Source organism: Exserohilum turcica, assembly GCF_000359705.1.
Source record: "Exserohilum turcica Et28A unplaced genomic scaffold SETTUscaffold_6, whole genome shotgun sequence".
Taxonomy (NCBI): Eukaryota; Fungi; Ascomycota; class Dothideomycetes; order Pleosporales; family Pleosporaceae; genus Exserohilum; species Exserohilum turcicum.
The window spans coordinates 840,004-861,931 of record NW_007360277.1 but is presented as its reverse complement, the minus strand read 5'-3'; the positions used below and the strand labels follow the sequence as shown (position 1 = coordinate 861,931).

The following is a 21,928-nucleotide window of genomic DNA, read 5'->3' as shown; positions in this document are numbered from 1 at the left end:
GTAGGGGTGCGGGTGTCAAGCGCACTATGGTTACTGCTATTGAGTGCATCAGTGCTGACGGAAGGGCCCTCCTGCCACTTATCATATGGCCAGCTTCGACCCATCGCAGTAACTGGACCACCCACAGCACCCCTGGATGGCACTATGCGCACTCAGAGAATGGGTACAACGACTCTAAGATTAGCTTGGAGTGGCTCAAGCGCGTGTTTGACCCCCAGACACGTGAGGGAGCAGGTGGAAACCCACGAGTGCTAATCTGTGATAGCTTTGGGACGCATGAAACGCTCGAAATCCTAGAGTTCTGCTTTACTAACAACATTATCTTGTGTCGTCTGCCTTCTCACACCTCTCACAAGCTGCAGCCGTGCGATGTCGGCCCTTTTGCACCTTTAAAGAGCGCGTATCGTGAACAAGTCGAGCGACTCAACCAAGGAGGCGTAGATATTGTTGGCAAAGAGCATTTCGCTTATCTCTATAGCCCTGCAAGAGATCGCGCGCTGACTAAAAGGAATATTAGAGCTGGGTGGTCTGCAACTAGGCTGTTCCCTTTTAACCCGGAACGAGTGCTCAGAGATGTCCCTAAACCTCCAGCGGAAGTAAGCAACATATCAAATGTAGAAACCGAGAGTGCGAATGCTGGGGTGTTGGGCGATGTGCCCCGTACGCCTACCACGCCAGTAACACCAGTGACGACAGAAGCGCTTACGTCGCTGCATGATCTAATTACAAAGGACACACACGTGCTTGAAAAGACGAGCAAAGACCGTCTACAGAGACGCATACAGAAACTAGCAAGCGCAGCTAAGGTATCCTTCGCTGAGCAGGCCCTCCTTAAAGATCGTAATCATTTCCTCCTTTAGATCAATCGAGAAGCTAAAACCCGCCGGTCGACAAAGTCGGTAGTTCTAGGTAAGGCTAAGGTGATGAGTTTTGAAGACCTCGAAAAGACTAGAGCAAAGCGTGCTGCGAAGGAGCAAGCTTTAGCAGGCAAGCCGAAGCGCGGGCGCGGGTGCAAGCGCAAGAGCGATGCGCTAGAAGGATCAACGGTCCTACGGTCGCCAAAGCCCACAGTAACGCAGCGGATCGATGCGCCTGAGCTAACGCATGCGCCGGTATCTGCATGGAGAGCGCCTGTAGCTAGGATGTACTAGACCCCTTTCTCTAGCTCTGTATGATGGATTTCACGGCGTTGCGCAAGCTGGATAGAAAGGGTATTTTAAGCCAAATTTAAACCTAGATGATGATCACAAATGTTGTATCTACGTGACTGCTCTCTCATTTGTCCTGCATCAGAACGGGCAAGCTTTGAGCGCGTCGGTGCTTAGACCCTTGCCAACAGGGGCAGACGCGCTTCAGCCTTGTGAGCAATGCACGGCGCATGCATAGCACGCCTTACATACCCCGCCTGGGGCTTCACACAGGCTTCAGCACCAAGTCAACAACACAGCGAGAGCCGGCAGCCTCAACTCACGACATCTTGACGCATCACAGGATCCTGGTGGCACCTTAGCTAGTGCACCTGCTCGTCATTCTCTCTGTATACTGACCGTCCACCGGTATCTAGCAGGAAAGCAGCTGACAAGCAACAAGCGCCCGCGCGATTAGGCTACCAAATTCAACCTTTCGAGTCCTACTCTCATCGCATATACCTACTATAAATCCATACGAATCTATGCGGCTCTTACAGTACAGCGAAAGCGGAGAGCTCAGCATCCACAGCTTCGACGATGGCGACATACCCCCTTACGCGATACTCTCACACACCTGGGGCGCAGATGGCGACGAGGTGACCTTTGCAGACCTCCAGACAGGCGGCGGCAAGGCAAAGCCGGGCTATAAGAAGATCATCTTCTGCGGAGGACAGTCACGGCGCGACAGCCTCCAGTACTTCTGGATCGACACGTGCTGCATCGACAAGGCCAATAAGGCTGAACTTGCCTTCTCTATCCGATCGATGTTTCGCTGGTACCGCGATGCAACTCGGTGTTATGTATATCTATCGGATGTCTCTGATCAACCTCTACCAGTGACGTCAGACGACCAAGATTTACGATGGCTTTTATGGTTCTGGATGTTCTCTATTCTCTATAGTATGTCGAGATGGTACGGTAGCACGATGCAGCGCTACTTCTATTCGCGCAATGTTCTATGCACTTCAGTCGGTAGCGATCCTGTACGAAATAAGCAGAAAGCTGAGCTTGCGCTTAAAAACAGCAGATGGTTTACCCGTGGATGGACGCTGCAGGAGCTTCTCGCACCGTCTATAGTAGAGTTTTTCTCTAAAGAAGGGACCAAGCTTGGTGATAAATTATCGCTAGCGAAAGAAGTGTATGAAGTTACAGGTATCTCTAGTCCAGCGCTGCAAGGTGAACCGTTGTCTAACTTTAGCGTTCATGAACGCGTTACCTGGATTGAACATCGCACTACAACGATTCCAGCAGACCGTGCATACTCCCTGATGGGTATTCTCGGTGTCAGCTTGTCCCCAATCGATGGCGAGAATCTAGCTGAAGCAATGAAGCGGGTTCTATACGAGGTTGACAAGCAGAACAAGTTTATCCAAGACTTATGTCCTAGTAACCCGCGCGATGATAAGAAGCGGATCGAAGAGACTAAGGGCGGGCTGCTTGCGGGCGCTTACCGCTGGGTCCTTGACAACAATACCTTCCAGCAGTGGCAGCAAGACCCAGAGAGCCGACTACTGTGGGTGAAAGGTGATCCTGGCAAAGGCAAGACGATGCTGCTGTGTGGCATTATCGACGAACTGCAAAACTTGACGCCGAAACCTACCCTTTTTCGTACTTTTTCTGCCAAGCGACTGACACGCGTATTAATAGTGCCACAGCTGTGCTGCGGGGCTTGCTATACATGCTTATGCATCAGCAGCCGTCGCTTGCATCGCACGTTCGCGGGAAGCACGACTACGCAGGCAAAAGCTTATTCGAGGACGCGAATGCCTAGGTCGCCCTAACGAAAATCTTCACGGATGTGCTGCAAGATACAAGCCTAGGCATGACGTACCTGATTATTGACGCGCTCGACGAATGCGCGACAGACTTACTAAAATTGCTCAGCTTTATCGCGAAGCAGTCGTCTGCGTCCTCTCGCGTCAAGTGGATCGTGTCTAGTCGCAACTGGCCAGATATTGAGCAAGAACTAGAGCGTGCTGAGCACGAAATGAGGCTCAGCCTTGAGTTAAACGCTGAGTCGGTGGCTGCAGCAGTAGATGTGTTTATCCGGCAGAAGGTGTGTCGCCTAGCCCAAGAGAAGCGCTACACGCCAGAGGTGCAAGACGCGGTGCTCCAGCACTTAACGTCGAACGCGAACGATACCTTCCTCTGGGTTGCGTTGGTGTGCCAAGACCTTAAAGCGACGCCGAAGTGGGACGTGCAAGAGAAGCTAGCCCAGTTCCCGCCTGGTTTAGACTCACTTTATAGGCAGATGCTAGACCAGATACGCAAGTCTAGTAGTGCTCGAAGATGTCTGCGGGTGCTGGCAGTGGCTGCTGTCCTATATCGACCAGTCACAGTTAGTGAGCTAGTTATATTGACTAAGCAACTTGCAGACCTTGTTAATGATCTAGAGTCCGTGCGGGAGATTATCGGTCTCTGCAGATCATTCTTAACGCTGCGAGACGATACGGTGTACTTTGTACATCAATCAGCTAAGGACTTCCTTATCACAAAAGCGTTAAACGACGTCTTTCTAGATGGTATAGAATGTGTGCATCAAGATATCTTCGCAAAATCACTTGTAATTCTGCACAAGACACTGCGTAGAGATATATACAACCTTCAAGCGCCTGGATATGCTATAGAAGACGCCAAGCCACTTCTTCCCGATCCTCTAGCCGCGTCGCGCTACCCATGTGTGTACTGGATTGACCACTTCTGCGACTTAAAATCTAGTGCTACTAATCAAGAAATCACTAGGGCTATAGACGCATTTCTTGAGCAAAAATATCTCTACTGGCTAGAAGCGCTCAGCTTGTGCAGAAGCATGGCCAAAGGGGTAGTCTCGATGACAAGGTTATGGGATCTAGTCCAGGTACGGCTAATACAACTACATCTATACACGGCCTTCACGGTGTAGTTACTAACGTAGCTAGGGACTTGGAGACACGGACGTATTGAACAAGATCGTGTACGACGCACGACGGTTTATTATGTATCATAAGGAGGCGATCGAGAACTATCCTTTACAGGCATACGCATCTGCTCTGCTGTTCAGTCCAGCTAATAGCATAGTAAGAAGGCTGTTCCAGCACGAAGAGCCAAGAGGAGTAACGATCAAGCCCGCTATGAGCAACGGCTGGAGTGCGTGTCTGCAGACACTCGAAGGTCATAGCAGTGGTATTACGTCGGTGACCTTCTCGCACGACTCAACCCGGCTAGCGTCAGCGTCAGAGGACAGCACTGTTAAGATCTGGGACGCGAGTAGTGGGATGTGTGTGCACACACTCCAGGGCCATGACGATGCTGTTGTGTCAGTGGCCTTCTCGCACGACTCGACCCGGCTAGCGTCAGCGTCAGAGGACAGAACTGTCAAGATCTGGAACGTGAGCAGTGGGATGTGTGTACACACGCTCGAGGGCTATAGTGATAGTGTTCGCTCGGTGGCCTTCTCACATGACTCGACCCGGCTAGCGTCAGCGTCAGGCGACAGCACCGTCAAGATCTGGGACGCCAGCAGTGGGACATGTAGGCACATACTTGAGGGCCATAGTGGTTGGGTTACCTCGGTGGCCTTCTCGCACGACTCGACCCGGCTAGCGTCAGCGTCAGCCGACAGCACTGTCAAGATCTGGGAGGCGAGTAGTGGGATGTGTGTGCACACGCTTAAGGGCCATAGCTATGGTGTTAGTTCGGTGGCCTTCTCGCATAACTCGACCTGGCTAGCTTCATCATCTTGGGACGACACTGTTAAGATATGGGACGTAGGCAGCGGGACGTGTGTGCACACGCTCGAGGGCCATGGCCATGGTGTTAGTTCGGTGGCCTTCTCGCACGATTCAACCCGGCTAGCGTCAGCATTAAATAACAGCACTATTAAGATCTGGAACGTGAGCAGTGGGGCTTGTGTAAACACACTCGAGGGCCATAGCGATATTGTTCGCTCGGTGGCCTTCTCGCACGACTCGACCCAGCTAGCATCAGCTTCAGACGACAGCACCGTCAAGATCTGGGACGCGAGCAGCGAGATGTGCCTACATACCCTTGACGTTGGCATATCCCTCTTGCACTTGTCTTTCGATTTTACTGGTACTTTACTCTATACAGAAATAGGCACTATTAGTATCTCTAGTTCCCAGGTCACGAACCCCATCAACGTTGCAGCATCAAAACTTCAGTACCAGGGTACGAGTATAAATTCTGGTGGCAACTGGGTTATCTACGCGGGTAGCAATATGTTATGGATACCTTCTGAGTATCGACCGTCAAGCTCGGCTGTAAGTGAGACCCAACTAGGCATGGGAGTAGGATCAGGAAGGGTCTGGCTTTGTCAGCTAGTCTAGATGAGCAGTCGAGGGTAAATGGAAAGATTTTTCTCAATATTGTGCCTCTATGCTTATTCAAAAGTTGATGTATTTAGGACTTATTACCTGATAATGCATGTGATATTTATCTTACAGTAACTATCTGTTCCCAGCTAATCTCTAAGGATAGGCAGCAAGCAACTGCGTACATAAGTAGTGGCTAGACGAAGCCTCTCAAGCTTTGCGCCACAGCTCGAGTCGTTTTGGTATAGCGCAAGTGTATAATGCAGGCCGCTAACTAGTTATTCGAAACCTGCTGTGTCAGCACGCTAAGCCCTAGTGCCTGGAGCGAACGAGAGTCGCATTGAGCCGGAGAAAGTCGGAATACATGCAAACAGAAGCTGCGCATGTTCTACGAGCAAAATTATATCCTTTAGCTGATCATGTATTATAAGGACGCGCCGAAGGATGGAGAGATAGTGCTGCGTGTGAAAGAGCAGGGGTGTTTTGTCGTTGCAGCTTCTTTGCGTAAGACAAAAAGCTAAAGAACACTGCCTATAATGCTGTAATTTTGCTGTATAGAGCATGCCATAGGTAGAAATAGATGCAATAAACAAAGCCTTATTAGCTTGACCCTATACAACTGTGCAACGTAGGGATAACATGGTTGAGAAATGTTCGTGGTTCGTTGCGGGGGGATGTTCGACCCACAGGGACGGACGTTAGATAGATCTAATGTGCTCGGAGGGCAAAAACACTACACATAGCGAGAACTTGATTTTTGGAATTCAGTCGTATTTTCGCACTCAAACGGACGCTTTTGACGCCAATTGACTAGCCAGCACTCAGCCGTAGCGCCCACTGCGACTGACGTGCCATGGCGACACCGTGGCCTCAGCAGCCCGCATGGCCAACACCATTCCGCGAGCATGCTACACGCCTCAGCACCTACCTTCAGGACGCGCTAACTTGCATCGATCGCACTCAAAGCCAGCCCGTACCGGCAGACCTTGTCAAGATCATCATCCATGGCACCCTGACATTCATACTGAAAGTGCAACACGCCCCCGACCTCAGCACGGTATGCGACGCGCTTAGCATCCTGCAAACTGAGGCTAAAGCGACCTCGGATAACACCACGCGAATGCTCGACGCTGTCAAACAAGAACTTAAGACCGAACTTAAAAATACAACCGACACTATCCACACAATCGCTGCAAACGTACAACTAAACATAAGGGCTGGAGAAGAAGCAAAGACAGCAGCCAAGGAGGCGGCAGAGGTAGGTAAAGCCAGCCTAGAGATGGCAAGACGAATCAAAAATGCAGGACCACAGACAGGTGGCACGCTCAGCTATGCTGCGATGGCAGCGAGGGGCGCGACGCTAGCAGGTACATCGAATACACAAGTTCCTAGAATGCCTTCTTCTCAGACGCAGCGTGAAGTCGTCGTGACTATTAGAGACCCCAATACAGTACAAAGCCTGCGGGCGATGAACCCGCGCAACCTCAATGCGCACGTAGAGCGCGCCATCGCGCAGAGCGGAAATGAGAATATAGCTCGCATCAAGGTACTCTCTTCAAACCAGCTAAAGAGCGGCGACCTTAGCATCAAGACAGCCACCAGCACTGATATAGAAGCACTAAAGCAGTTCGCCGACGATTGGGTCCACCGCGTCGGCAACAGGGCTACCCTACGGATCACGACCTACGGCATCATTGCACACAGCATACGCACTAGCACAATCGACATGACTAGGTTCGAAGAGACGAGAAATCAGCTACTGCTGGACAACAAGCCGTTCATCCCGCAGGCAGAAATCAAGTACATAGGATGGCTAACACGCAACGCACCCACGAAAGCCGCCTCTAGCGTTATTATAGAGTTCAGCAAGCCAGAAGACGCCAATAAGATTATCGACGAGGGTCTAATCTGGCAGGGCGAGGTCTTTCAGTGCGAGCGATACGAGCGACAGTGCCGAGTGAAGCAGTGCTTCAAGTGCCAACACTATGGCCACATAGGAACCCAGTGCAAGGCAACAATCGCATGCGGCTACTGCGCGCAAGAACACGAGAGTCGAGACTGTCCGTCGAAGCTTGACCGGACCATCCCCAGGAAGTGCGCCACCTGTCGAGGCGAACACGAAGCATGGAACTACCAGTGTCCTACTAGGAAAGAGGAGAGAGCGAAAGCGAAGGCTGCATACGACACACGCCCATACTACCACCCGGTTGCGGAGACAGGAGGGAGAATTCCACTAGAAGAACCAGTAACCGCCACCCGAAGGAGCAGACCCACGCAAGCCGCTGTGTCGACGCAGCCAACACCAATCACCAGGAACCGATCCCAGACCGGACGAGGGCAGAAGAGGACCAACGCTGGAACCACCGTTGACCCAGCAGAGCAACAAAACCCGCCGACACAGGCGAGCGGCAGCCAAAGGCCACAGAGGCACATCATGCCCACCCGGAGGGCTATGGAAGCAACCGGGAACAGCACGCGGCGAACACAGGGCGGCAACAGCCAGCACATGGAAATCGACTCTGACAACGAAGCATGAATAGACACAATAGACTAAACATATTACAGTACAACGTACGCAAGTCAAGAGACATGGTCATGGCATCATTACTACGTGACCCAGGGATCTACGACTTCGACATTATCGCTATTCAAGAGCCGTGGAAAAACCCATACACAACAACCACACATCACCCAGCCAAGAACAAGTTCCACCTTTGCTACCCAACAAGCCACACAGGAGAAATAGCTAGAGTCTGTTTCTTTATTAACAAGAAGATAGACCAACTAGGATGGCGCTTTGAGGAACGAACTAGAGATATCTGCTCTATAATTATAGACCTAAAAGACGACCAGCAACAACAAGAAAGACTGGTCATCCATAACGTCTACAACCCGCCGAAGACCTCGAGCAACCGACAGAGCGTACTACCACAGGTACGAGAAGCGTTAAGACAATATCATACGGACGAACAAATACTGCTTGGTGACTTCAATCTCCACCATCCTCTATGGGGAGGGCTAAATAGAGAGGTCGCCGATCTTGAGTCAGAAGACCTGATAGACATTATAGGAGACTGCGCACTCCATAACACTCTCCCACCAGGAACGGCCACATACGAAGAAGGCCGCTCGCAGTCCACGATTGATCTCTGCCTCGTAACAACAGGACTAATCGACAAAGTTATTAAGAGCGAAGTAGATAGAGGTCTAGACCACGACTCAGATCACCTGCCAATAAGCACAACGTTAGACCTTACATTGCAACAGCTCAAGAAGGAGCCGCGCAAAGATTGGAAGAGACTAGACGAGAAAGCGTACACGAAAGCGCTAAGACACGCCTTACCTCCGCTTCGAAGACCGCTCACAAAGGCAGCGCTCGACGCATACACGGGTGAGGTGACAGCCGCAATTCAGAACGCGATACACAAGGCAGTGCCGGAGACTCAATCCTCTACCTACACCCGGGAAGGATGGACTGAGGAATGCAGAGCAATCCTAACTGAGACAAAACGACTAAAAAGGGTACACAGTCAGTACCGCACGGAAGAGACCTGGGAAGCGTACCGCGCCGCAAGGAACCACAAAGCGAGAACAATTAGCAAAGCCCTACGCAAAGCACACAGAAACCGCATAGAGCAAGCGACAGAGTCACCAGACGCGCTGTGGAAGCTAGCGAGGTGGGCACGTACGAGGCATGACCAGTCAATTGGATCCATACCAACAATACAGCACCCTGACACCCGATGTGAACTAGAAGACCCAGCAGAAAAGGCTGAGCTGTTTCGAGACGTCTTCTTTCCACCGCCACCCGAAGCAGACTTGGGAGACATAGAGAATGCTACATACGCAGGCCAGATTGACATGCCACCAATCGAAGAAAAGGAGGTACGGACAGCCATTCGAGCAGCATCGCCCCTCAAAGCTCCAGGTCCGGACAGGATCACGAATAAGGCGCTGCAAGCCGGGATCGACCTAATAGCAGTCCATCTAACGAGGATCTTTAACCAGAGTCTGCGACTAGGATACTGCCCAAACTCATTTCGAGCGTCCATCACAGCTGTCCTCCGCAAACCCGGCAAGACCAACTACGCAGTGCCCAAGGCATACCGTCCCATCGCGCTACTCAACACCATTGGCAAGGTTATGGATGCAGTGATAGCCCGGAGACTGAGCTACTTAGTAGAAACCCACCACGTGCTACCGCTGACCCACATGGGGGGAAGGAAGCACCGATCCACAGAGCACGCACTACACGCTATTACGGCGAAGATCTATGAACGGTGGAACAGCGGAAAAGACGGCCAGGTAGCCAGTCTCTTGCTGCTAGACGTGACTGGAGCCTTCGACAACGTATCTCACAAGCGGCTGCTCCACAACCTACGAAAACGCAAGGTCGACGAAAGGATAGTGCGCTGGATAGCAAGCTTTCTAAGCGATAGACACACCTGCATTTTAGTCGACGGGTATAAATCCAAAGACTACGAGATAAACACAGGCATCCCCCAGGGCTCGCCACTCTCCCCTATACTCTATCTCTTCTACAACGCAGACCTAATCGAGCAGTGCAACAAGCAGGCGGACGCTATGTCAGTAGGGTATATTGACGATGTTGCTATCCTTGCCTGGGGCAAGACTACAGAACGAACGTGCGAAGTGCTAGGCACAGTACTAGAGAAAGCACAGCGATGGGCAACGACACACGCATCAGTCTTTGCCCCTGACAAATTCCAGCTAACTCACTTCACAAGATCACGCAAACGCATCAACGTCGATGCGCCCATCCAGACAGAGTGGGGCGAGATAAAGCCGTCACCAACTTGCAAGTACCTCGGGCTAACCCTGGACAATAAACTAAAGTGGAGAGAGCAAGTAGAGACGATCAGACAGAAGGCAACACGCACAGTACACATGCTGAGTAGCCTCGGCAGCTCCACCTGGGGCGTCCGTATGCAAGACATGCGCAGACTGTACGAAGCCATCGCACTCCCACAAATGCTGTACGCTTGCTCCATCTGGTCCAACGCCAACCTCAACGACAAGAAGCGCGCCTACACACACAAGACGATAGATGCCCTGCGCAGCATCCAAGCAAGAGCAGCGAGAAGTATATGCGGAGCCTACAGAGCAACCTCAAGGGCAGCACTTGACGTAGAAACGTTTCTCCTTCCAATCGAACAGCAGATCTGGAAGCACAACGCAGACGTTATTACTCGACTATCTTCGTCTAGAGACATCGCGAAAACCGCAGGCTTTGAGCCGAAAGAACTGGCGCTAGTAGCCACTGACAAGAACTACAGGGCACACAAGAGTCCTTGGCAGAAGGTATACGAGGCACTGAGGAGCAAGCAAGTGCGTGATCTAGACAAGCAAGAGCATATCCCGCCATTTATCACGCCCCCATGGCAGCGGGGACCGCACACCCACATCGACGGCAATGCAGACAAGGCCCGAGACCGCCACGACGCAGAGTGTGCAGCAGCCAACAGCCTCAGCATCTACACCGATGGCAGCGGCATCGACGGCGAGATTGGCTCCGCAGCGGTATGCCCACTCACACAGCAGACACTGTCTGTACACATGGGGCCAAGCAGCCTGTCGACAGTATACGCCGCGGAGCTGCAAGGCATCAGTTTGGCACTACAGATCGCGCGGAGATACGCAAACGAGTACAGTGAACGGAAGAGTATAGCCATATACACGGACAACCAGGCCGCTATATGGTCTATAGCCAAGGCGGAGGGACGATCTGGCGCCTACATCCTCGGAGAGATCGCGCAGCAGGTCCAGGAGCTCCAGGACAAAGGACTAACCGTGACTGTTCGATGGATACCGGCCCATGTAGGAATCCCCGGAAACGAGGCCGCCGACCAGGCTGCCAAGGAGGCTACTGGATGGAGAGAGGACGGCCGCAGCCAGCCACCAGCAAACCCGCCCTCGCAGCTGCACCCACTCAGAACAACGCTCAGAAGGTGGTGCAAGACACAGGCAGAAAGGGCTTGGATCAGCGCATGGAGGGAAGACAAGACAGGCCGCGCGACATACAGACACACGCCGACGCCCACCAAGAAAGTGCTGCAGCTCCACGAGAGGCTCAGCAAAAGGGAAAGCGCGCTGTTGGTGCAGCTGCGAACCGAGAAGATAGGCCTCAACGACTTTCTTTTCAGTCGACACGTCCCGACCATTACCAACCCCCGCTGCAGCTGTGGAGAGAGGCGGCAGACCGTCGCCCACGTCCTCCTCCGCTGCAGCAAGTACAAGGACCTCCGGAACCGCATTTTCGCCAACCTATCCGGACGAAACAGCCTTAGGAAGATTCTGAGCACGCCACAGCTAGCCACTAAAGCTATCGAGTATATGGAACAGACGCAGATCCTTGGGCAAGTGGGGATCAGAGATGAGTAGACGACGCCGAGCGCTGGGGGGAGACTGTAGGTACAGCGGACGCGACAGACGAGGCAGCGAGCCTCTACGAGCCTAGAAACACAGCATGCAATTAGTAGAACCGTTATCTAGATGGCCGGGCAAAGCATATAGATGATGGTTGATGGAAGACGGCAGGTTGCTGGGGACAGATGGTCTCTCTCGAGGGATGAAGTGGGGCGGCGCGGATCAACGTCCGCACCGCGTCCGCTGTCTGCCACTCCTGTCACTCCGGGCATAGCTGCGCAGCACGCGGCTGAAACCGAGTAGGAGTCAATAAATAAATAAATAAATAAATAAATGTGCTCGGAGGATTAAAGTCGCTCGATATCAGAGTACTTGCAGTTCATCTCGCAATAGAGACACGTTGTTCAACAGAGACTACGAACAGAGAGAATCTACACTTATGGGTCCAGGCATACGCACTGGTATAACCAAGCAAGCTGGTCGTGCAGAAACAAGGACCTTGCTAGCCAGATCCATCAACACTCTGCCTCAACGCCCGTACTTCAGCCTCCAACATCTTCATCCTATCCCTCACTTGGGCCGCGTCGCCTGCGCTGGCTTGCCTATGCTCTTCTGCCCATTCTGTAAAGCGCTTCAAGTACTGCTCCACGTTTGTTTGCACCTCGATCCATTGCCTGCACCCGCGTTAGAGATCCAAACTTAGTTATCATGAGCTTGAGCGCACTTAGGAATATCGATCAAACTACGCGTCCATGTTAGAGGTATCTGCACGATGATGATAGGATGGGCACTCACTCTTGTGGCGGCTCTGGAGGGACCTGCTGCAGCTGCTGCAGGGCTAGCTCCAGCTCCCTAATCCTCTCATCCTGCTTGTTGAGTCTCTCTTCGTTGTGCTGCGTTTGCTCGCGATCGAGCTGCAGACTCATTCCAGGCTCTGTTCCAGACTCAATCACCGATCCGGCACCAGACTCGAGAAAGCAAGGCACGTCATTTAAGATCGACCTCTCCAGCTCGTCGCGTAAACTGATATGCAGAGAATTTTGTATAGACAGCGCTACGTTTGTGTCAAATAGATTTGCGTCTTGGCTCATGACGGCTGGTTTTGTGTGCTGGTGGATAGGCGGCGATACCTCGTTGCGGTAGAAGGATTCTGCGTCGATCCTTTGTTGGGCCGGTGCATAAACTGGAAAGGCCGGCAGAGACTCGACGCCTGCATAGTCGAGATCTGGGGTGGGGGAAGAAAAGCTAGTATCTGTAAAATGTGAATCAAAGTCAATACCCTGGTCAACTGGTAGTGCAGGGTAGTCGAGCCATAAAGGCTGCTGGTTGTCAGTCATCTGGATAGTCGAGGTAGTGCTTGCTTCTTGGGCAACAGTAGGTAGACCAAAGCTAGCCAACACGTCACTTTCATCAGTGCATGTGTGCGTGCTGGCATTGAGAGCATATCCTGGAACTTGTTGCCCATTGCCGTAGTCGTACATCCAGGAATCTTCTGAGCCGAGCATGATCACAGTTTCACGATGCGACAATCTGAAGCGGGAGTGTAGCGAAAGTGAATGGTGCTGGCTACTTGCAGACTAAAGTATCGAGCGCTCAAGCTATCATGGGCAGCAAAGGCTATGTTCGACCCGCCCTTTTTTGCGGGCTCCGCTAATAATGGCCGTCCCAAAATGCGACACTGACAGCTATGTTTGCAGACTCGTGACACAAAATGGGACGTGTCTCCACAGATGGACGCTGTAGAACCGGGCGCAGCAGTTGCTGTCTCGCGAGATATTATTAGGTAGTTATACTGAGGAGATTACTATCATACTATCTGACCAGTGATATGTGTGGCATGAGTGTAGTGAGCTGCTGCGTCTTAGTGGCGCTGTAACTTAGTCATCGCGAGCTGACTACTGAAAAGTGTGCTTTGTTATGCCCTGCTATAACTGAGGCTTTTCTTAGATTATAGTCCCACCGCGTTACATAGCTACATGCAGTATGATAATACGCTGCAAAACTAAGGATCACGTATGCGTTCACGAGGCATAAAAGGGCCCTTGCTCGGCAGGACACATTGATGAGGCGACACTTGGCTTCTTTGCTGCCCGGCAGCTGCAACACGGGAGGCGGTTTTGGGCCCACCAGTTCTATCGGAGCGCTGAAATGAGCTCCTACATGTTGCTTGATTGGAAGTGGCGGTCATGCCGCCGCGCACCAGACAGGATATATGGAAGCAGCTAGGTATACCTATAAGACCATAAAAACCACCTTACATGCTCTTTCCTCAACGTGAATATATTTTCATCACACGAAATCAGTTCTTCCGGTCTTGAAGCGATGGCTGTGATGAGCCTGGCGTCACGTGACCCTAAAGCGGTCGCAACCACTCGCAGACATTTACAGATTGATCTCGATAACCGCAAGTTGTTGCGGGTATTCTTCTCACTAGATTACACTAGCATGCTAGTTGCTATCGAGATGATTGCTGATGGAACTATCAATTCCACCCACTTCTTTCATAAACCTCCATGCCAAGTGGGGATCGACTCTGCAACCAGCGCACAGGTTCCATATTTCGTTTCTTTCCTAGATTATCTCATAGAATTCTACACGCGGTACTTTCCTCCCTCGAAGCAGCCAGAGGAAGATCTCATAGATGATATCGAGATCATCTTCATGGTGCTCTCTGCATGTTGCAGTTATCAAGCAGATATACAGATCAGAGAACTAGCAAACGATCCAGATATTATTGCGAACATTTGGCACGTTTTTGCGCAGCGGTTAAAGAATCTTCCACTTGATGTTACGCAGTATCCTCTACCAATACAGATATGGGTAGATAAAACCTTCATGAGGGGTCTGGAGGAACTCGAGAGACTACCGCCATCGATGATAAGAGCTGCAAGCGCTTCAAAACTTGCAGGCTCAGCACACACGCTCGCCAAACCAAGAGAGCGGCGTATAGCCTTTTATCGCTTATTTGAAATCTTACTTTCCACACCCAATATTGGTCTAATACGGAAAGCAGTGCTATCGATTAGACATTTGGAACACCTCACGGACCTGCGTCCGAACTCCTTTGGCACTATCGCATGGCGTTTGATAGATAAGACTTACAAAACAGCTTCGTTCCAGATATATCGCGCCGTGATAAAAGCTATTGGCGAGCTGATAGGCTATGATGAGATAGTTGTGGAACAATGGTACAATGAATGCTGGTCTCGAGCCCACCCGGAACCTTGGGCACGCCGTCGTTACGGATCAACTTATCGATCACGGACGTAGTATCGATCACGTGTATTGGATTAGACGAGGTTTTGTTTTCAGTAGTATCTCCGTCTTTGGGAAACCGGGTTTAGTAGGATCGAGCCTCTCCCGTGCGATTAGTTAAAGCTCACGGTCCCTGTTCAGGTATATTCGCTGGAATGTCACTCATTCTTTGGGCGGTTGTGGTTGCAAGTCCATGATAATCACGAAGGTTGCACTGGTTGCATAGATAATTAGACAGCATTTACAATGTATATGACTTTGGGCGATTACTTTAGCCATTACAAGCACATATTAATATATTTAATGATAACGACCAGAAATCTAAGTATCTAATACTGCTTTAGCATGTTTAGTAATACTGTCATCAGGCTAGGGAACATATTCCTGTTCCGAGACACGGAAGAAGGTTGCATAGTCATGATTTATTTCTCGGCGCGTGACACAAGATTGTAACAGTGAAACACAAAGCAGTCAACAAGGCTTAAGAAGTATAAGTTGTATGATATAAACACGCGTTCTAATGTTGTAAGCATCTGTCACGCCCTTTGATTATTTTCCAAGCCAAACACTGAGACAAGGCAGTGTGAACCGTCCCCACACTGGTACGTATGGTCTACTACATTCTTGCTAGGCTGTCGAATTCTCTAAAATGCAGTAATCAAGAACGACGTGAAAACATACAAGAATTGCGCACAGATAGATTGCAAGCAATGCCTTAGAAGATTGTCGCAGATGGAAAGTCACGCTTGAATGTTTGCTAGGATATTAGTAACACGATTTTAGAAGATAAGACTCGGAAGCAAATAGCACTTTCGGCAACGGCCAAGAAATCAATACCAACTGCTGCTAAGAGAATTCGATTGAATACTGCTACAGTTATCAGTGTAACTGGCGGTTTTTGTTGGGCTAGTAGCACTGCTAAGTTGTATCTAGAGAACGCGTCGTCACGTAAAGACATCAAAAAGAATTCCACCATGACGCCCTCGAGGCTCACTACATGCTGTCCTAGCCACCAAAGTAGTACACGTCTAGTATGAAGGCTCCGAGGAAAAGTGCTACAAAGACCTAGCTTAGACTCAGATACAGTACCAAAATCATTGCCTGGTATAGCCATCGTGAGAAAGGCTGTGAGATCAAACGCACCTGTGACTATAGAACCCGGTAAACAAGGAAGCTTTGACCATTACCATGCAGTTGCTCGAACCCAGTGGCCGCATCCCGCCAACACACCCTCACAAATTCATTCCGCTTACCAGCTTGTTGTAGCACCGTTTCAATTCCACAGTGTACTTTATGTATCCTAGTGTCGGCCTCGACTTGCAGAGACCAAATGAGAGCTCCAGGAGATTGCTGAACATTGCTTGCAAAGACCAATATTTTACGTGCGGCTAGGATCTGACTCTCGAATTTTACGTGAAAGTAAACTCTCCTAGGCTTAAGAGTAATGGCGGTACATGTAGTTATTGCGGCTGGGGTCATGGGATCTCGGGGTTCCTGCATCTAGGACATTGGCTGTGACGCCACCTCGGGTGAAGACTTCAACAGTTGGATTTTGTCTCGAGGATACTAAATAGCTGCTTTCGAACAGCTGGAATCAGTGTGAATTTCTTATGAGGCATTGGATGAACGGATGTTGTGCTGTACATGTCTTCCAAAGGTTGTAGTGATGTGTCTCCAGCAAATTCTGGAGCGAGACAGCTAGCACCATCCGCTAGAGTACTGGCGATCGAACTACGGTGCACGGGTGAAGAAATGGAGGCCTTGACGAAGTCGGCACATTGTTCTTCTGATTCCCATTGGACGACGAGAAATAAATCAGAAGTGCAAATTTTGCTGCTGGTATGTGAGTTCTCACTTGTGATACAATATAATGGTATTACTTACACTGAATGCTCATAAACACAGCTGTACTCATCTTTACCGTTGTTGTTTAGGTGATCAGAGCCTCTTTATACTCCAAACTGGTATCAATATACCTTTAATATTAGCTAGGGTGTTCAGTAAAATCCCTTGATCACACCATAATCATGGGACACGCGGCAATGTATTATGCCGTAAACGAAGTATGCCTCGCCAACACATTGCTAAGCACAACGAGGGCCAATAGATCTTGCGAGCATGACCCCAAGAACCAAAAGAGAAGGTTATATTTGGACGTGCAATTAGAATCCTGGTTAGGGTAGAAAAGATTTTATGCAGAACAGCAGGATGGACATGTGACTGCTGCAATTGAGACTATGAGAACCAATGGATTTGACAGTGTGAGGTTGGTGCATGGATTCTTGACCCCAAGGAGGACAAGCCAGGATCATTGGAGCGGCAAGGTATTCATGCCAAGGAAATATTTCGTCAACATTACCTTAGAAAGTTTACTAGTATGTGACAAAAAGGTTCTTTATTAGTGCCAATGCATAGTGACTGGATCCTACTGTCACAAGATGTCGGTACTACGGCTGGTGGGGGACATACATTGGATGAGTGATTCATGCAATAAGTTATGAAACTAAATTTAGATGATTAGTGTGCAAGAAGACAATATATAAGTAGTGAGCCTATGTCTTGACTACATTCACCACTACTACTACACCATACGCTCACTATGAATTCAGTTGACGATACTCAAATAGCTTCGGTGACTTGGGATCAACTCGAAGCTCTTGATGGATATCCATGAGATCAACCCGAAGCTCTTGTTGAACATCCATGGGATCGTAAAGAAGACGAGCCCACAGATCCTATGGAGGTACATTAACACATAACTCTGTCTTAATATTACTAATTACTGTCTAGGATTCAAACTACTCATCTCAAAAACGGACAACTGATATCCAAATGGATGATAATTTTGCAGAGACTCTTGAAAACATGTCCCAGGACCAAACCGCCCCAGTATTGAGCATGAGTGGTCCAGCTAAAACACCAAAAAACATGGCAAATGGATTGATGAGCCCTGGGGATACTACTTGGGCGGTAGACTGGGAGAGTTTCGACTGTTACACATCAACTGCATTCACACAGTTTCCATCGCTCTTTTTTTCAGAGATCTTCGTTCCTATTCATAGAGCACCACTGCCTGAGCCAGTACCGTGCCTGGGAATCTCGGAAACCTTGGTTATCTTCGAGATAGCCCCAACGCAACTTGTTACATCATCTCCGATATCCCTTGGACGCAATACACCTAGTGTGCCGGCCACAACTTTGACATTCGATCTCCCAACCATCGAAACTGCGTCAACGCTTGGTAAATTTTCTCGGTGTTCAAGGGCAAAGACTGCACCACTCTCTCCTAAAACTTAAGACACCATGTTCTCTGTATGGGAAAACAAGTGGATTTACAACCATCGAACGGAAGGCAATGGAGAATTTCTTTCCAGGAATGCGGTTCATCGGCGGCCGAACTACGTTCCATCTTCAATTCCACTAGCGCAACCTCAGGACATTGGAACGAGCATAGCCTCAGTACCTCTCAACTTCCAGGAGCTAGTTGGAATAGCCGCTTCATCTGAAACTAGCGTATGTCCAAACGGTACCTTAGCAAACCAGCTATCAGATATTGGAGAGAAGTCTGACAAGCTTCTAAAGGCTACCCCGCCTCCTCAACATGTGGCCAGGAAAAAGATGCGCAGCCCTTCTCCAGGATCCTCAACTTCTCATCTGCTTTTCGACAGAAGTGCCGTTCCATCGGAGAATGCATTTTCCCAGTCTGGTACTAAGGAAGAGCCGATTGTCATTGAAGATTTGATGGACGAAGACAATAGAGAGACTGATCAGCAAGACCTCCATACCGACGTTGATTTGGTGGAAGACGACGGTGAAAACACAGATCCTGGTGAAGATCTTGACTTGATGCAGTACGCTTTTCGCAAAGATATGCAACAGATCACTCCAGAAAGTCGAACGCCGACCACAGGCAATCGAAGGCCTAGAGATAGTCACAGGCGCTCGCCACGTGGCACCCGCGCCCTTCGCGCCTTTGTACACCGCTCAGGTTTTCTTGACTGGAAAAAGCCTGTCGACAACATGTTAGACGAGGTATCGAATATCTGGGACAACGTGCAAACTCAATGGATGGAGTTATGTGGTAAGCTGTCGATGAAAGAAGGCCATAGCATGCGCCGCTTCAACGACAAGATATGCGGGCTCTCGAATAAATTCAGATTGGAAGGGATTTGCCTCGATGATGTACAGAAGTTGGTAAGAGACTGGAAGCTCGTTTATCGACTGATTTATTCACGAATTGAGTGCCGAACTGAGCAAAGGCTCATGAAACGCTTTTCAAAAGAAATGAGCAAGTTTAGAACAGCGTCGAGGGTGCTAAAGGACTGTAACCCTACGGTTATGGCCATTACGGAGGAAGATGATGAGAATGACATAGACTGGATTCCGAATGTGAAGCATGGAATAGCACAGTAGCGATTTGGTTATGTAATATCTTGTTTTTTGGTATTCATTGTACTTGCTTTTTTGTGCTTTTTTGTTTATCCAGAATCTTACAGTTTATAAAGTATTGCCTGACCTTCCTTCTATACCGTTCAGTGTCGTACATCCTGTCGATAGACCCACAGTGTCTAATGACAAGGACAGGGGGGAGGGGGGAAGGGGGAAGCCAGTCACATTTCAGGCAACCTAGTGTTCCGACGTGCGTTTGATGATGAAGCTATGACAGTATTGATTCAACCCGATTTGACGGGTCGTTCGAAGTACTGACCAATGAGTCCTTCTGAAGAGCGTTGTGCCCCGGTGGGCGGTAAGTACAAGAGGTTGGCATACAAGTTATCTTTGCTTATAAGTGAATTAGATGCCAGGAAAATCCAGACCCCATATCTCCGCCATCATGACCAATCCGATGAGTCTACTATCCCTAACCTTGGTCCAGGCTTGCCGCGAGTTCCTCAAATATGGCCTGCTGCACGAAGTTCTCCGTCCGAACTCCCCAGGTAACCCCAATCCCTTCTGGGTATTGAGAGAGAGCGTCAAAGGGGAAGCCTTTGCCAAACAAAGTGCGTTGAATCCTGAGGAAGAAAGACGCAAGGTATTTTTTCGGATGTATCCAGTGCTCGAGAGGTTCTTTGTACGATGTAACTCAACTTTAAAGCTAGTATTGCGCTTAAGTGGAACAGAACGTAGTTTGGATCCCATTGCTAGGTAACAGAGATTTCCACAAACTACTAGAGGATGGAATGGTGATCCTCTACGACTCCAACACGAATCGCCCTCTTTTTTTCCCAACGATACAAATGATCAGCCAGGCAGGATGCCATGGGTCCGTTTTTATACGATACACTTCACATCGGGGATCGTGTATGGGAGCCTGACTACGGTCTTCAATGGTAATGTACAGCCACTTGACAGATGATATTCTCTAAATATATCAGTCTTCGGAAGATGTGGCTCAACGGCGAGGGTAAGGTTGTAACCATGTATTACTCTATGTATCGACGATGGAAAAAGGGCCAGAGTCGGCAACAGACGTCTCACCCAAGTGTACCAACGTACCAAAGGGAGCTATATCCGAATGTCTTTTTGGAACAGCCATATCAAATTGGAACAGAAACACCACAACAACTTGCATATCCGTTACGAACGAACTCACAAGATCAGGCCCAGGGAAACAATGCATACGACCCCTACTCCATGGATCCACAGCCACTAACATCGCTTCCCCAAGTGAATGCTGCAACAATACCACTGTTGAGGAAGTTCCAGACTCACCTTTTGCCTGGTCAGAATAGCCATCCCGCGATGGTAGTTGTGGTGGTAGTCGTGGTAGATCTGTAACGCGTGCAACATTGAAGGCAGAGGAGAACATAGATTCCAACTAATATTATCCTTTCCGATAGAATGTACGGTTATAATTATACTCTTCTAAGGAAGCGCAATGCCATGGGATGTGTTGAGATGGTCCTGCAAGTCCTTCTTTCTGTACAGCTGATTTTTACACGAGTAGTGAGGGCATCTTCCATCATCCTTGTCAAATTGGCTATTAATATGATCTTCAATGTGATTACGGTAGTAGCCCGCATTTTACATCTACACAAAAGTCCTCTGTGCCATCTAGTTGATGGAAGCAGAAGCCGGCCCATTGATGCCAAAGGACGAGGCGGCGAGGAGCAACAACTGGGAGCCAAAACCATGAGGGGCGCTAGTGGCGCTAATTTATAGAGAAGCAATGTGATCTAATTTAATAGCTTCAATACCCTGCTTTGAATCCGTCTTGTCCTGACAGAGTACGGGCTGAGATCTGTTATTCCGCGGCCCATTAGCCTGATGGCCGCAGGCGGAACTAAGAGGATGACAAAGGTAAGTTACGAAGAATGCTTATGTGAGTCGTATAGAACTGTTTCACGGTATCTGGAAGCGGCATTCGCCTCGGCTGGAAGTGCTGACCAGGGTGGCGACATTGCATAACCTTGCGCTCCACAGCAGCTACAAGGCTGGTATGGCTTCCTGGCTTTAGTTCAAGGTTTTCAGCACTGAATAAGACATCTTGGTTTGTATCTTGGGTCACAAAAGCCTTACGATGATACTGAGTCGAAGGCATACTGTTTTGCTGTTTGATAAGCTACTTAATGTATTTGGCGTCGTGGCGACCAAAAAGCTGTAATCTATTGCAGAGGAGTAGTCACAATGACTCGTAAGATACTCAAGTATACATCCTATCATCGCTATGTCTACGCCTTAAGCGTGCGCAGAGTAATGGTTGCTTGAGGTCGAAGTACCTCGCTTATTTTCCTGGAGGGGTTTTTCCTGGCGTGAGGGATGAACATTAGAGTACTCAGCGACACT

The 21,928-nt window shown here is 49.6% G+C and overlaps 4 protein-coding genes across 4 annotated transcripts; all 4 read left to right on the top strand.

Moving 5' to 3' along the window:
• Positions 1–1,672: 1,672 nt before the first annotated feature.
• Positions 1,673–5,515, top strand: SETTUDRAFT_22619 (uncharacterized protein; the record flags this gene model as incomplete). Its single annotated transcript, XM_008031170.1, has 4 exons — positions 1,673–2,798; positions 2,846–2,904; positions 2,962–4,047; positions 4,109–5,515. The coding sequence occupies 4 exons, from the start codon at positions 1,673–1,675 to the stop codon at positions 5,513–5,515; spliced, it is 3,678 nt and encodes a 1,225-aa protein (XP_008029361.1).
• Positions 5,516–6,353: 838 nt separating this feature from the next.
• Positions 6,354–8,036, top strand: SETTUDRAFT_95482 (uncharacterized protein; the record flags this gene model as incomplete). Its single annotated transcript, XM_008031523.1, has 2 exons — positions 6,354–7,421; positions 7,506–8,036. 2 exons carry the CDS (start codon positions 6,354–6,356, stop codon positions 8,034–8,036), a joined length of 1,599 nt encoding a protein of 532 aa, XP_008029714.1.
• A 6,173-nt stretch (positions 8,037–14,209) lies between these two features.
• Positions 14,210–15,157, top strand: SETTUDRAFT_34185 (uncharacterized protein; the record flags this gene model as incomplete). The annotated part of the gene is made up of 1 exon (XM_008031250.1): positions 14,210–15,157. One exon carries the CDS (start codon positions 14,210–14,212, stop codon positions 15,155–15,157), a length of 948 nt encoding a protein of 315 aa, XP_008029441.1.
• Positions 15,158–18,445: 3,288 nt separating this feature from the next.
• SETTUDRAFT_22615 (uncharacterized protein) lies at positions 18,446–19,555 on the top strand (the record flags this gene model as incomplete). The annotated part of the gene is made up of 1 exon (XM_008031169.1): positions 18,446–19,555. The coding sequence occupies one exon, from the start codon at positions 18,446–18,448 to the stop codon at positions 19,553–19,555; it is 1,110 nt and encodes a 369-aa protein (XP_008029360.1).
• Positions 19,556–21,928: the final 2,373 nt, after the last annotated feature.